Here is a 16,057-nt window from a genome sequence, read left to right as displayed (position 1 = left end):
TATTTTTTTAAACCAGATGATCAATTAATGTTGTCCCTTTTCCACTTTCAGAGAGATATGATTTCAAATTTTAAAAGCTAATTATCAATAAAATGATTGAGATACATGGGGAAAAGGTAGAAACAGTCAAAAATAGTATATTCAGTCCCTGAACAAACTCTGCATTTCAAATAACTTGACAAAAATTACCCCTACTCTGAGACAAAAGACTTTAAGAGGCAAGAAACCAATATCAACCAAGACAAAAGGCTGATTAAATGCAGCCTTTGAAAACTCTTCGGCCTTCAACAACAATATATTGAGATGACGAAAGTAATAATAACAGCTAGCGTTTATTAAGGAGAACACCCCACTCCAGTACTCTTGCCTGGAAAATCCCATGGATGGAGGAGCCTGGTAGGCTGCAGTCCATGGGGTCGTGAAGAGTCGGACACAACTGAGTGACTTCCCTTTCACTTCCATGCATTGGAGAAGGCAATGACAACCCACTCTGGTGTTCTTGCCTGGAGAATCCCAGAGATGGGAGCCTGGTGGGCTGCCGTCTATGGGGTCGCACAGAGTCAGATACGACTGAAGTGACTTAGCAGCAGCAGCATTTATTAAGCATTTACTATGTACTAGGCTGGGTATTATTTTCTGCTTTCTAGGTTTTAAATCAGTTTCACCAGCATAGCACAATAGTAGGTACTATTAGTACCCTCATTTCCCAGAGAGACTCACAACTTTCCCATGGCTGCATGGCTGAGCTAAACTGGAACCCAGGAAGTCTCCTGCCCATGCACTTTCTGCTAAAGGACACAGGGCAGCCTACAAGGACTTCAATCCCTTGAGTGGACCTAGGAAAGCAATTTGATTCTGGGTTTACAGACTGAGTAATGTAGGTTATAAACAAAACTTCAGGAAAAAACATGAATATGCAGGAATTGAAATACATGTTTGAATATCTGATGCTTGAAAGTCTAGTTTTTTCCTGTTTTATATCTCCTTTATACAACAGGTAGAAAATATCTGAATGGACAACATGGTCAGCCAAAACCTGCAAAACCTTGACCTGCCCCACTGTGCAAGGCTGGCACCTGCTGAACTTTCAGCCATTGGGCCTCCCAACCTTCTGAGACTGTAGCCCTCCCACCTCATCCCATCCCACTGAGCTCAATACCTTATCTGTTTCCTTCCGGGCACTCACCACTATTTATAATGACTTTGTTTACCTGTTCTTCTTGTCTTACTCTCCCATCAGAATGTAAATTCCATAAGAGCAGTGACCATGACCATCTTCGGTAGGGTTTTTGTTTGCCAGTAGTTTGTTGAACGAATAATAACTGTCTATGTAGGTGACACCTTTCTTTTAGAACAATTCAGGAACATCAGTGACCGGCTGGATGACCACACGAGGCTGAAGCAACTCCAGGCCAGGGCTGGTACCTGGTACCTTGTTCTTCTTTATGCTCCCAGCTCCCAGCTCAGTACCAGGCACAGAGGAGCTCATTGCATCTTGACTGAACTTGTTCATTAATGAGACACTGTCAGTGTAGAGGGTGGTCTCTGTTTGGAGTACCTCAAGGCTCCACCTTGAGTCCTAACCACTCAACTTCTGCATCCAAGGGTGAAGGTATAAGGGCATGCTGATGAAGCCTGCAGATGCCCTAAAGCTGGGAGGAGCCCAGGGAACAGGGAGAGGAGCTAATAGAGTTTGAATAGTCATAAAGCCAAAACCTTAGAAACACAACAAAAAAATTAAGAAACCCTATACCAGGGTGGGAGGAGAGGGAATTAGATAAAGGCAGTCAAAAGGTAAAAACTTCCAGTCAGTTCAGTCGCTCAGTCATGTCTGATTCTTTGCAACCCCATGGACTCCAGCACGCCAGGCCTCCCTGTCCATCACCAACTCCTGGAGTCTACTCAAACTCATGTCCATTGAGTTGGTGATGCCATCCAACCATTTCATCCTCTGTCATCCGCTTCTCCTCCCACCTTCAATCTTTCCCAATGTCAGGGTCTTTTCAAGTGAGTCCGTTCTTCGCATCAGGTGGCCAAAGGAGTTTCAGCTTCAGCATCAGTCCTTCCAATGAATATTCAGGACTGATTTCCTTTAGGATTCACTGGTTGGATCTCCTTGCTGTCCAAGGGACTCTCAAGAGTCTTCTCCAACACCACAGTTCAAAAGCATCAATTCTTCTGCACTTAGCTTTCTTTACAGTCCAATTCTCACATCTGGAAAAACTTCCAGATGTATTCCAGTCCAAATACATGACTACTGGAAAAACTTCCAAGTGTAAGATAAATAACTACTAGGAAGGGATTAATGTACAACACAGTAGAGATAATTAACTTTGCTATATGCTATAAATGAAATAGTTATCACAAGGAAAAAAATTTTCTATTTCTTTAATGTATCTATATAAGATGATGCATGCTCAATAAATCTATTGTGGTAACCATTTCATGATATATGTAAGTCAAATCATTATGCGGTACTCTTCAAGCTTATATAATGACATATGCCAATTCTATCTCAACAAAACCAGGGTTAAAAAAAAAAATCCTGTAAGAACTACAGGATGGGAAGGTGGGGACACAAGCTGCACCTATAATGATGGTTACATGTCCAGTGAGCTCAGGTGACCACGTCTGAGATGCTGGGACAGTCCTGAGCTGTGTCTGTATTGTGTGGTGAACAGAACGAAGGAGAAGGGTACTCTGTTGCCTCCCCCTTTATTTGATTATTATCTCTACTGTTATTTATAACATTATACAAGCAAGGCCTGAACTTCTCCTAGGGGGTATTTGGCAGGCATTGGCAGGCCCCCTCAGAAACTCTCCATGAAGTTCGGCCTCGGGTTGTGTGGTCTACTTGAAGGACAGGCTGCACCTGCTGCCTCTGTCCCACCCTGGGAGCCATTGGCCTCTCCAGCCTCCAGCTTTCAGCTCTCCAGGTGCTTCTTAGAAGGACCTTTGCTTGGTCAGACCTGGAGAACATCTCGCTCCAGGTCTCGTAGCTCTGGACATCTCCAAATGTTCTCTCCCCTGTCTTGGGCAGCCTTCAGAATCTGGTCTTTTGTCTTTCAAGTTCAAAAAATGTGTCAAGTAGGTGTGTTTGGACTTCCCTGATCACATTTTGTTTTCATCATCACTATGTTTTCAGCACCTTTAATAATTACCAGTTGGATTTCCACGCCCTGCTTCACATTCTGTCGATTCTTTTGTGCTATTACGTTTGGGTACCTCTGCCGTGTTGGCAGCCTGCTCACGTGTACCCGTTAGTATTCAGAGGCCCTTTTTTAATTCTTGAAGGCTTTCCTTACTATACTGCCAAAATCAGGAAGACATAAGGATGTCTATATGTAAATATTAAGACATTAATCAACGATTGTGAAGCTAATGTTGTTTCCTATTATGTTATTTGAAGCGTGGTTAGATCTCTTCTGTTTCATGCATCATCATTGTTGATTGCTTTTACTAGCAGGACATTTTCTGCCCTTCTAATTTTCACTGTCTTCTCAGTTCTATACACTGATTTATAAAGAGAAAGGCTTGTAGAGAGAAGGGATTAAACATTAGAAGAAGAGGCCCTCAGACTTTCATTTGACAAGCCACTGGTTCTACGTCCTAGGTCCGACCTGCTGGTAGATCTGTTTTCTGCTGGAAAATTCAGATCAAGAGTTTTTTTTTCTTTCTTCTTCTAGAGTTATTTACATTTTTTAAAAGGGAAAATTGTACAATTTTTGTTATCAAAGTCAAAGTCTGTTGAAGGCTATACGAAACCTCACACTCTCAGAAACCACAATTACTCACTGCTGACATAGCACCTTCCAAATACTTAGGTGTAAATAGATGAACAAGCATACCAGCTGCCACTTTAGAATTTTCCCAGTCTTCTCCTCATCAGATAGGGACATCATGATTAGAGACAGAACCCAGAGGTCTGTACCATGCAGCTGGGAACACACTTGTGATCATGCCGGGTCCAAAATAAATCCTAGATGATGTTTAGGTTTGGCACGACACAGACAGTACTTTAGGAAGCAAACAGTTCAGGAGCTGGAATAGCAAGAGATTGGGAATGAAAATAAGGATATGTGAATAAATGCTCTTTTCTCTTCACATAGAATCAAAAATCTGGGTGCCATCTTCAGGGCAATGGATATTCTCAGGAGTGAACCTGGTCAGATTTTACCCACCCGCTTCAAGAAAAGAACTTAAAAAAATCTTAAGAATTTTAGAAAAAGTGTAGAAATTTTAGGTAGCTTTTACTTCAGTAGAATAAAATTATTATTAGATGCACATCAGAATATTTTTTAATTTATTTTTTTATTGAAGGATAATTGCTTTACAGAATTTTATTTTCTGTCAAACCTCAACATGAATCAGCCATAGGTATACATATATCCCCTCCCTTTTGAACCTCCCTCCCATCTCCCTCCCCCATCCCACTCCTCTAGATACAGAGTCCCTGTTTGAGTTTCCTGAGCCATATGGCAAATTCCCGTTGGCTATCTATTTTACATGTGGTAATGTAAGTTTCTATGTTACTCTTTCCATGCATCTCACCCTCTCCTCCCCTCTCCCCATGTCCATAAGTCTATTCTCTATGTCTGTTTCTCCATTGCTGCCCTGTAAATAAACTCTTCAGTACCATTTTTCTAGATTCCACATATATGGATTAGAATACGATATTTATCTTTCTCTTTCTGACTCACTTCACTCTGTATAATAGGTTCTAGGTTCATCCTCCTCATTAGAACTGACTCAAATGCATTCCTTTTTATGGCTGAGTAATAGTCCATTGTGTATATGTACCACAACTTCTTTATCCATTCATCTGTTGATGGACATCTAGGTTGCTTCCATGTTCTAGCTATTGTAAATAGTGCTGAATGAACAATGGGATTCATGTGTCTTTTTCAGTTTTGCTTTCCTCAGGGTATATACCTAGGAGGGGGATTGCTGGGTCATATGGCGGTTTAATTCCTAGTTTTTTAAGGAATCTCCATACCGTCATCCGTGGTTGTATCAATTTACATTCCCACCAAGAGTGCAAGAACATTCCCTTTTCTCCACACCCTCTCCAGCATTTATTGTTTGTAGACTTTTTGATGATGGCCATTCTGACCAGTGTGAGGTGATATCTCATTGTAGTTTTGATTTGCATTTCTCTAATAATGAGTGATGTTGAGCATCTTTTATGTGTTTATTAGCCATCTGTATGTCTTCTTTGGAGAAATGTCTGTTTAGGTCTTTTCCCCACGTTTTGATTGGATTGTTTTTCTGGTATTGAGTTGTATGAGCTGCTTGTATATTTTGGAAATTAATCCTTTGTCAGTTGTTTCATTTGCTATTATTTTCTCCCATTCTGAGAGTTGTCATTTCACCTTTCTTATGGTTTCCTTTGCTGTGCAAAAGCTTTTGAGTTTAATCAGGTCTCACTTGTTTACTTTTGTTTTTATTTCCATTACTCTAGGAGGTGGGTCATAGAGGCTCTTGCTTTGACTTATGTCATCAAGTGTTCTGCCTATGTTTTTCTCTAAGAATTTTATAGTTTCTGGTCTTACATTTAGGTCTTTAATCCATTTTGAGTTTATCTCTGTGTATGGTGTTAGGAAGTGTTCTAATTTCATTCTTTTACATGTGTTCATGCCGGGTCCAAAATAAATCCTAGATGATGTTTAGGTTCGGAGAAGGCAATGGCACCCCACTCCAGTACTCTTGCCTGGAAAACCCCATGGATGGAGGAGCCTGGTAAGCTGCAGTCCATGGGGTCGCTAAGACGGACACAACTGAGCAACTTCACTTTCACTTTTCACTTCCATGCATTGGAGAAGGAAATGGCACCCCACTCCAGTGTTCTTGCCTGGAGAATCCCAGGGACGGGGGAGCCTGGTGGGCTGCCGTCTATGGGGTCACACAGAGTGGGACACGACTGTAGTGACTTAGCAGTAGCAGATGTTTAGGTTTGGCACGACACAGACAGTACTGTCTATGGTGCTGTCCAGCTTTCCCAGCACCATTTATTGAAGAGGCTGTCTTTGCCCCATTGTACATTCTTGCCTCCTTTGTCAAAAATAAGGTACCCATAGGTGCATGGGTTCATTTCTGGGCTTTCTATCTTGTTCCATTGGTCTATATTTCTGTTTTTGTGCCAGTACCATCCTGTCTTGATGACTGTAGCTTTGTAGTATAATCTGAAGTCAGAAGGTTGATTCCTCCATCTCCATTCTTCTTTCTCAAGACTGCTTTGGCTATTTGGGGTCTTTTGTGTTTCCATATGAATTGTGAATTTTTTTTTTCTAGTTTTGTGAAAAATGCTGTTGGTAATTTGATAGGGATCACACTGAATCTGTAGATTGCATTTGGTAGTACAGTCATTTTCACAATATTGATTCTTCCTACCCAGGAACATGGAATATCTCGCCATCTGCTTATGTTATCTTTGATTTCTTCCATTAGTGTCTTATAATTTTCTGTGTACAGTTCTTTTGTCTACTTAGGTAAGTTTATTCCTAGATATTTAATTCTTTTTGTTGCAATGGTGAATGGGATCGATTCCTTAATTTCTCTTTCTAATTTTTCGTTGTTAGTATATAGAAATGCAAGTGATTTCTGTGTATTGATTTTGTATCCTGCAACTTTGCTAAATTCACTGATTAGTACTTTTCTGATACTATCTTTAGGGTTTTCTATGTATAGTATCATGTCATCTGCAGTGAGAGCTTTACTTCTTTTCCGATCTAGATTCCTTTTCTTTTTCTTCTCTGATTGCTGTAGCTAGGACTTCACTTTCACTTTTCACTTTTATGCATTGGAGAAGGAAATGGCAACCCACTCCAATGTTCTTGCCTGGAGAATCCCAGGGTCAGGGGAGCCTGGTGGGCTGCCGTCTATGGGGTTGCACAGAATCGGACATGACTGAAGCGACTTAGCAGCAGCAGCAGCAGGACTTCCAGAACTATGTTGAATAATAGTGCTGAAAGTGGACACCCTTGTCTTGTTCCTGATCTTAGGGGGAATGCTTTCAGTTCTTCACCATTGACAATATTGTTTGCTGTAGGCTTATCATATATGGCCTTTACTATGTTGGGGTAGGTTCCTTCTATGCCAATTTTTGGAAGAGTTTTAATCATAAATGAGTGCTGAATTTTGTCAAAGGCTTTTTCTGCATCTATTGAGATGATCATATGGTTTTTATCTTTCAATTTGTTAATATACTGTATCACATTGATTGCAGAGTGTTTTAATTCCTGCTTGATAAGAATTATCTATGTCAGCCAAGAAAGCTACAGGTTAGTATCTAAGTTCACCCCTTTTTTTCCTGAAGATTTTCTGTTAACTATAATTAAGCTGAGAAACATCACAATCGTAAGTAGTATGCTAAAAATTGCTCCAAAACCTATTACTCTAGTGGGTTTTATTTATAGAACTACCAAGGCAGAGATCTAGATATTTATTTCCACCAATGCAGATCTTGCATTCTTGTTTTACTCTGGGTCATAGAGCAGGACCTGACTTCTAGGGTCCATGTTAATATTCTGTTGATGAGAATGCTGTGCTAGGACACATTCCAATTCGTAAAGATCACTTTTAGCATAAGAGTGGGTTTGCCAAGTTTTGCCTCAAACCAAACACCCCAAAATATGAATCATCATGTAGCAATGTCAACTGTTTTTCTGGTCACCTCTGACTTTGGCCAAGAGAAGAGCAATGACCATGAAATGCCATGTCCTCCTGGTAATCACACTTGCCCTCTCTACTCGGCAGAGTAGAAAGGACGCAGGCTTATGATGGCACGAGAGAGAAGAATGAACAAGGAAGAAGGGAGCCACAGGGGAGGGGAGGCACATGACTAAACCCCAGGTTCAGGACTCCTTCCTGGAGATATACTCCCACTGGGCCACCTGATTCCCAGAACTCTGGGTACCTGGGCAATACCCTGGGGGCGCCTGAGGGCCACCAATGATGATGAAGTCAGCTCCCCAGCTTAGGTCACTCCTTCCCTGTTTGACCTCCAGCAAAGCAACACTATCTTCCGCTGCCCCACCCACCATCTGCCTCATTCCATGAAAATGGGAGAATTCTGAGTGTGATGCAGTCGGTAGGTCTTCCTGGGGGTGCTCTGCAGTCACCCCATGCTTATCACCTCCTGCAGCTGCATGGTCTGCCCAGCATGTGCCCATCTGGGGCTGCACAGCCTGCAGGCTAGAGGGTGGATAGGATCCACACAGCAGTGTCAGCCTGCAGCCACTGCTTGAAGCATGCATACCCCCAGCCTGTTCTCCAAAAGTGGTGCCTTAATAGATTTTGCTTTGTCCACTGCCCAGCTGTCAAGCCTGGTCGCCCACCTGCCCAACCACTGGGGAAGGAATTCTTACAAACTCTGTTAGGCTCGGCATCCTCAGAGAAGTGAGGGTGAGTGGTTCCCTGGTTAGGGCTGGGCTCCTGTCTGTGCATGACTACATGCAGGTTTAGCTTAGCAAATCCTCAGTGAAGAACACCGTGCAGACACACAGCAAGGGTTCAACCTCTGGTGGCTGTTCTCATACTGCTATTAGGAATATACCCTTTGAGGATATACATGTGTAAGAGGGACCTGCTTGATGAGACTCTGCCTGCCAAAGGTTAATCCATCAACCACACCAAGGGACAGGGAGGAGGCGCGACAGCCACCCCTTTCTCTTTCATAGATGAAACATCCGTCACGGAGGCAAAGCCCCACTAATAAGGTCAATGGTGGATGTTTCAAAAGTTCTGCGGGGTCACAGCTTGTCTCTGAGGCTCATCCAATGTTGACATCAAGGACTGGCAAAGGTGGGGCTGTGATTTACAAGCTGGAGGGACAGCAGCAGATAGGAATATGTGCGAGAATGCAGCACTATTTGCAATAGTTAAAGCTGAAGCAGCTTTAAAACAGCACACATTCTTTGGGATTAATATGTTGAAACTGTCAACTAAGTGACCCCAACCAGCAATGATGCCACAGCACGGTATGGTACCAGCTGCTGCTTGTCAGGGTGGCAGGAACTGGCCGACTGGCTGGAACCATATGTGCTATTTCTGGGCATAGGATGTGAGTAAGGACTTGTCACAGTAAGTCAGACTAGGATATGAGTCAGTTATTATCAGTTATTATCAAGTGCTGAAAAGAACTGTCTTCAAGGCATCCTGAGTGTATCACATGCTAACTTTTCTGAAGGAGCTACAGGTTGAAAGACACTTAGAATCACTAAGCCAGGGAGAAACCCTGAAGAATATAGACGATTAACATTGGTCAGAGGCCTACCAGTAACAAGGAATGGATAAGGCTGAAGCTAAAATCCAGAGGTCCTAAAATTTAGGACCAACAACCAAAAATCAAGATGTATGGGATGTCCCTGGTGGTCCAGTGGTTAAGAATCCACTTTCCAATGCAGGGACATAGGTTTGATCCCTGGCAGGGAAACTAAGATCCCACAGGCTGTGGGGCAACTAAGCCCGAGCCCCAGAGCCCACATGCTGAGGAGCCTATGCACTACAACTAGAGAGAAGCCCACGTGCCAACTAGAGAGCCCTCACCCTGCAATGAAAAGTCCCACATGATGCAAATAAGATATGATGCAGGCAAATAAATAAATATATATATTTTTTAAAGTCAAGCTGTAGGAAATGTGCATGGTAATCACATTTCTGTTAAAACAGTATGTTTGTACATGCATAGAAAAAAGTCTGCAAGGAGCTGGAGAAAACCATTAACAATGGTTATTTGTGGCCTTTTCTGTAAGTGCAATGTTCTTGGAGGCCTTGGAGAAGCCTAATGGCCCACCAAGTCCCTGAACACGTGGATGAAGGCACAGCAAGGCAGAGACTGCAAAATCAGCATTTCTCAAATGCCATGAGAAGGAAGGGCTGACAGACATGGGCAGCTCTTTCTTGACCCCTGTCACAGGACCCTTGGTTTCTGGCTCCTGGGTGTGTCCCAGGGCTGGTGTACTGTACTTCTGCTCCAGGAATGCTGGGGGAGTGCACTGTCTGGCCATAATCCTGTGAGTCCTGTTCAAGGGGGTGTGAAGAGTTACCAGTGAGGAGTGACAGCAGGAACTAATCCACTCCAGCTTCTCCCTCCTAGCAAAGCCTCCAGGAACTGCCTTTAGTTTCAGAGGCCAGGACAAGGGGAACTGGATCTGCCTCTGGGACCACAGGAGTCTCTTCTAGGGCCCTCCCTGTCAGGAATTTCCTTTCTGTAGGCAAATGGTCTTCTTATCTGCTCCCGATAGCTCCTTCACCATGAGGGTAGGGGAAACTACAGGCCCATCGGTTGAACCACAGTGCATGGGTCTGGAAACAGTATTGCCTTAGCCTTGCATTGTGAAGGTTGAAGAAGCTCAGATGTCACTGTTCTTTACAAGCGTTTTCTGTCTTTCACAGATTTCCTTTGAACACGTCATCGTCTCTCCTTTCCCATCCATGTACACGCCAAATCACTTTAGTTGTGTCTAACTCTGTGTGACCCTACGGACTGGAGTCCACCAGGCTCCTCTGTCCATAGGATTCTCCAGGCAGGAATACTGGGATAGGTTGCCATGCCCTCCTCCAGGGGATCTTTCCAACCCACAGATCAAACCCATGTCTCTTATGTCTCCTGCACTGGCAGGCAGGTTTACCACTAGCACCACCTGGGAAGCCCAGAGCTTCCCTTAGGTAATTCCAATTCATCTTCTGGGTTCCAGCTCCAATGTCACCTTTCCTGGAGAGTCTTTCCCAACAACCCAAGGCCAGATATCCCCCTTACACCCTAATAGACAGTTCCCATCATAGAATGATTATCCCAACTCTTGTTTTCTATTTATTTCTGTGATAAAATAAATAATATCCATCTTCCTCATTAGAAGACAAGATCCTCCAGGCCAGAAACTGTATCTGTTTTTTCCACATCCCCAGTGTGCATTACAGCATCTGGCACCAAATATATACTAATACCAATAAAACCTCATTCAATGGAAGGCTGCTGCAGAGGCAACTGGGGTAGAATATGTGCCAGTATTCTGGGGAAGAAGAGCAGCAGGGAGGGCTCTCTCTCTTGTGGTGACTGGTTGGCCACCTTTATTTCTTGTCATGTGTCCAAGTGAGTGGTCAGCAAGTGATAGGCCCCCTCTTAAAGTCTGAAGATTTATGTGAGGCAGGTACTAACAGTAGATGACAATATTTAAAGGAATTAAACAGGGGCAAAAACCCTCTGCTGACATCACAGAGAGACTCAGCCAGCCCTGGGGGTGGGGGGACTTGGATGGGTGGGGAAGGCACTGACCTCGGCTGATGCGCTGTTTCTCTCCAGACAGGATGCCGGGGCTGTCGATTATGCTGATGCTCTTCAGGACCTCATTGGGCAGCTGGGAGCACATAAATCTGGAAGAAAGGGATCAAAGTTGGGATCCGAGCCTGTTCGTTGCAGATTACTCTAATCTCATAGCTCCTTGGCCTCTCCTGGCTACTGACATCTTTGGAGTCAGTGTGATGGCAAAGTCCCTCAGCCCCACCTGTCTCTCCTCTACATTGCACTTTAGACAAGCGTCCTGGGCTTCTCCTCCCAGGGAATCCCATGCTTCCTTCAGGGTCACTGCCTCACTGGGCTGGAGTATCCTGAGCCCTGTCCAGCCTGTGCCCAGTCCCCAGTGTGCCAGCAGAGACACTAGGGCCTGTTTTCACTGGTGCCCCAGGGACCATGCTATGGCTCCAGGCTCAGGCTGTGGCAAGCTCCTATGGGCAATACCCCAAAAACTCCAGGTGCTTTGGTGTCCTAAGAGTAGACAAAAGGGCAGGTGTGAGCAGAGCCCTGGCCAGGCATCTCCAAGTTGTCTTCATTGTCCATCACCTCCCTGATACCACCTTTTCCTTCTCATCCCAATCCCTCTGCCATGTTTCCAAGTCAGCTGCCCTGGTGTTGGCCTTGGAAGCAGAGTGAAGTGGCAGGATAACCACAGCCTGAGGGTCAGCAGACCTGGGTTCAGGCCAATAACCTGCCTGGACCCTGGACAAGGGCTTCCCCAGGGAACTGGGCCTCAGTTTCATCATGTGTAACTGGAGACACTTGCCAGGGGCTGGAGAGGCTCTTAGCTTTGACACTGTGTAACTTCAGAGCACCAGAGGGACATGCTCTGTTACTTCCACCCCAGGAAACCCAGGGGGATCTCTATTAGGAATTGTGTATGTTTTAAGCCAGAAACTGGAGTGTCTCTCCTTTTCCTGTATTGTAAATGGCTAACTTCAGTGTCTGTGTAGGCAGAAGGCTCGAAAATCCTCGGGGAAAACTCAATTCTTCCATTCAGTGGAACTGGTGGGATTACTCAGCATGTAAACATGCGGGGAATGCACGAGAGGGAGGCCTGCCCAGCCTTCCCAGTGCAAGTGTGGACAGCACAGCCCCCTCACAGCTCAGGGTCGGGAGCCCTGAGCATGAGATGGGATCACTGACCCAGCAAGTTAACTTTTGCTGAAGGTGCTCAGGACAAGTTTCTCAGACATTCTTTCCCACTTTTTCAAGTCAGCCCAGGAAGATGTCAGAATGATGACTATGATCATTTTACAGCTGGAAAAGTTGAAGCACAGTGCAGTTATGACATGCGAGGCCATGCCTCTAATGAGTGGCTGGCTGAGGACTGCAGCCTAATATTTCTGATGTCAGTTGAGTTGAACTCAACCCCTAAAATAAAAACTTCATAACATTAAAAAAATAAGGGGTCAAGTTCATTTATGAGAAGCCCCTCATTTCTGATTTTCTCCTGTCCCTCCACTTTTATAAACCCTAATGTCCAACACCCAGACAGATCTGTGAGAGTAAAGTGCACCGGGACCACTAACTTCTCTGTAAGTTCACAGAGAAAAGAATGCCATATTTGTGTCTCTAGAACTCGGGTAGAAACATTCTGAGCGTATCTATGGTAGACCGAATTTCCTGTGGGTAATCTGGTCTCTTATCATATAGTCCCATCCTTTTTATCAGATGGTTCAAGACACCTGGTGATGCTGCGAACACTGCACATATGTAAAACTATTTCACATAAAGTACTTCTGTGAGAGGCTAACCTTTTTCCCAGACCACAAATTCACACTAAATATCAATTTTTCCAAAACACAAAAGCCCTGGATTCTCGTGTGAAATTAACAGAGGGATTCAAAATTTATAAACCACCACTCCCTCTGTGCAGTGCAGAGAGACAAAGCTTCAGCAGCTCCCATGCCTCCTGATGCAACAGCAGAGCCAAAATGTGTGATCCACAAAACAAGACAGTCAGGTGTGGTGACATCACCACACAACGTATAAGAAAGCAGGCCCAGGGCCAGGAATGGTGACTGCAGATGAAAGGGGGTGGAAAAGAAGAGGGAGGGGAAGAGGAGGAGGAGGGCGCTCTCCAGGGGCACCCCAAATAGGGTGACGAGGGTTGAATGTGCAAAGCTGAACTTTGCACAGCCCTGCCCAGTATGCACTGGGGGGCAGCTTGGGGAGGTGGGCAAAGGAGCACAGAGCACAAATTAGCCTTCAAGACACTCATGTGGGAGCACGGCCCACACTCTAAGGGTTAGAACCACACTCATGTTTTCTTAAATAGTTATACTATAATCAGAAAAAACCCTAATGCAATGCTGCTAGAGCAATCTGGTCTTCCTTTCATGTTCCTTGAAAGGAAGGTGAAACGTGGGTTATTTATCGGGTATAACACAGTCAGCCTTGGGTCAGGCCTTTCCCACTGATACGTGTCTCCTGAAATGTTTCCAAGCACAGATTTGCTGTTCCGGGATGGATTTCCTACTTCTTCCGGACTTGTCTTGACTTGTACATTTCACGTGAAAGATGCAGACATGTGCCAGTTAAGTCCAGGAGCCTCACATAAGCTTGATGAAGTATGTCCCTCATCCAGGGCTGGTCTATTTTATTTTCTGATAAAAGGAGAGAAGGAAGGGATCAAACCTACACAGGACCCCCATTCCCTGTCACCCCTTCAACCAAGGAAGGCTGAGTGGTAGTAGAGACGGGCTGCGTAAAGGAATGGCCCAGCTCTAAGGTCTCAGGCCAGGGGCTAAGAGTCTGGCCACACAGTAAGACAGCACAGAAAGGGGATTCCGGTTCTGAAAAGTTGCCTCCAAACACTAACATTCCAATCCAGTGATCAACATTTTAAAAGAGCCAGGCAGTAGCTTAATAGCGATTCCATTTCCAGCGCAGCGATACCCAGTAGCCGCAGCAATCATCAAATGGCACAAACATCACTGACCACTCACTGTGTGCCAGGCACTGTCCTGGGTACTTTCCATGAACTCACATTAACTCGCTCAATCCTGGCCACAACCTCAGCAGGGGGGCTGTACATCCCCATTTTACAAAGGACAAGACTAGGGTAAAAGGGGGCAAATGCGGCCACCCCAAAAATGTGTCTCACTGGCATGAAGAATAATTTGGACTAATTATTTTTAAGGCCCCCCCAAACTCAGGAAGCATCTTTGACCTCCCTTCTGACTGCCTAGGGAAAGCAGACAGAGGATCTGTTCCAGGAAGGGAGCTGTCACCAGAGATAAATATAGTATCAACGAGGTGAAGAGATAGGAACCTTGCACAGTTTTATTTATTAAAACTCCTCCCTGTGTCCCATTGTCTCTGCACAGGCCAGCAAACATTTGTTTACCAAACATGTGCTTTTCCAGTTCCATGTCAACTGCCTTCCTCTTCCCTCAACCACTGCCTCCAACATCCTCCTCTGTCTTTAACTGGAGATGGTATTTAGAAAGGGAAGGGCTTCAGCCATTTGGGGGAGTTACTCCGTTTTCCTGGGTCTCTCTCATGTATGTACATAATTAAAGTTTTGTTTGAGTTTCTCCTGTTAACCTGTCTTGCTGCTGCTGCTGCTGCTAAGTCGTTTCAGTCGTGTCTGACTCTGTGCGACCCCATAGACAGCAGCCCACTAGGCTCCTCTGTCCCTGGGATTCTCCAGGCAAAAACACTGGAGTGGGTTGCCATTTCCTTCTCCAATGCACGAAAGTGAAAAGTGAAAGGGAAGTCGCTCAGTCGTGCCCGACTCTTAGCGACCTCATGGACTGCAGCCTACCAGGCTCCTCTGTCCATGGGATTTTCCAAGCAAGAATACTGGAGTGGGGTGCCATTGCCTTCTTAAGTCAACTTAATTCTTAGACCAGCTAGATGAACCTAGAAGGGTAGAGGAAAATTTTTTCCTCCCCAGCAGGGGCACAGAAGGGTCACATGCCATAACTTGCCAAGTCACATAGCTGGTAGCTGACACAGCTAGGATGCAGACGTGGCAGTTAGGCTGCTATTGCCATTTCATGCATTTGAGTCACCACTGTGTATCTTGTATCACACAGAGGGCAACATCCTAGAACAGAGAAGTGATGTGCCACAGCCCTGGAACTCCACCAAAGAGGCCCCTTTTGTGGGACTTGCCCTCACTTTACTCGTGGAGGGTGGAGCAGTGACTGGGAGGCAGAAGACCTGGTTCTGAACCTCTTCTTTCTCACTCACCCTGTGACCTCAGCCAGGTCTGAGCAACTCTATTGGCCTGAGGACTCCCAGGCAGTCCTTGAGGTTCACCTAAGTTTACCATGGAAGAGAGTATGACACTGTTCCTGCCCAGGCTCACTTTACTGATAAGAGTAAAATCAGAGAGATGAAATACTTCCTGAAGAGGCGCAGTGAACAGCACCCAGTGTGCAAAAAGACTTTGACAACTAACCTGCAGAAAGTATTATTACACGGTCCTACCACAAAGGCCTGATCTAAATTTCCGCTGCCCAGGAGGAATTTAATTTCAGAACCAGACTGTGAAAAGCCTGTGGTTACCCCTTTGATTGAGTCTTATGGAATTACCACTTTTGCAAGTGAAAGATGGCTGAACACTGGCAATCCCATGCAGCTCAACCTCCCCGTGGCCTTTTCTAAATCAAGTCTCCCTCTCCCAACCACCACAGGGGGAAAATCTGGTTTTCTGGGATGACGGGACCAGGGCTGTGTGGGCAGCTGCTGATAAAGAACAATGGCTTAATGACGCAGGAGCCATCGCAAATCCTGAGGATAAGGGCTAAT

At 44.9% G+C, this 16,057-nt stretch overlaps 1 protein-coding gene across 1 annotated transcript in view; it reads right to left on the bottom strand.

Annotated features, from left to right (window-relative positions):
• The window catches only part of EHD4 (EH domain containing 4), an 82,750-nt gene that overhangs the window by 40,987 nt on the left and 25,706 nt on the right, over positions 1-16,057 (bottom strand). The window contains exon 3 of the mRNA XM_006066214.4: positions 11,276-11,373. Coding sequence (XP_006066276.1) covers positions 11,276-11,373 — 98 coding nt within the window. The remainder of the gene's footprint in view (positions 1-11,275; positions 11,374-16,057) is intronic.

Source organism: Bubalus bubalis, chromosome 11 (genome assembly GCF_019923935.1).
Source record: "Bubalus bubalis isolate 160015118507 breed Murrah chromosome 11, NDDB_SH_1, whole genome shotgun sequence".
NCBI lineage: Eukaryota > Metazoa > Chordata > Mammalia > Artiodactyla > Bovidae > Bubalus > Bubalus bubalis.
This window is presented reverse-complemented; position numbering and strand designations above follow the sequence as displayed.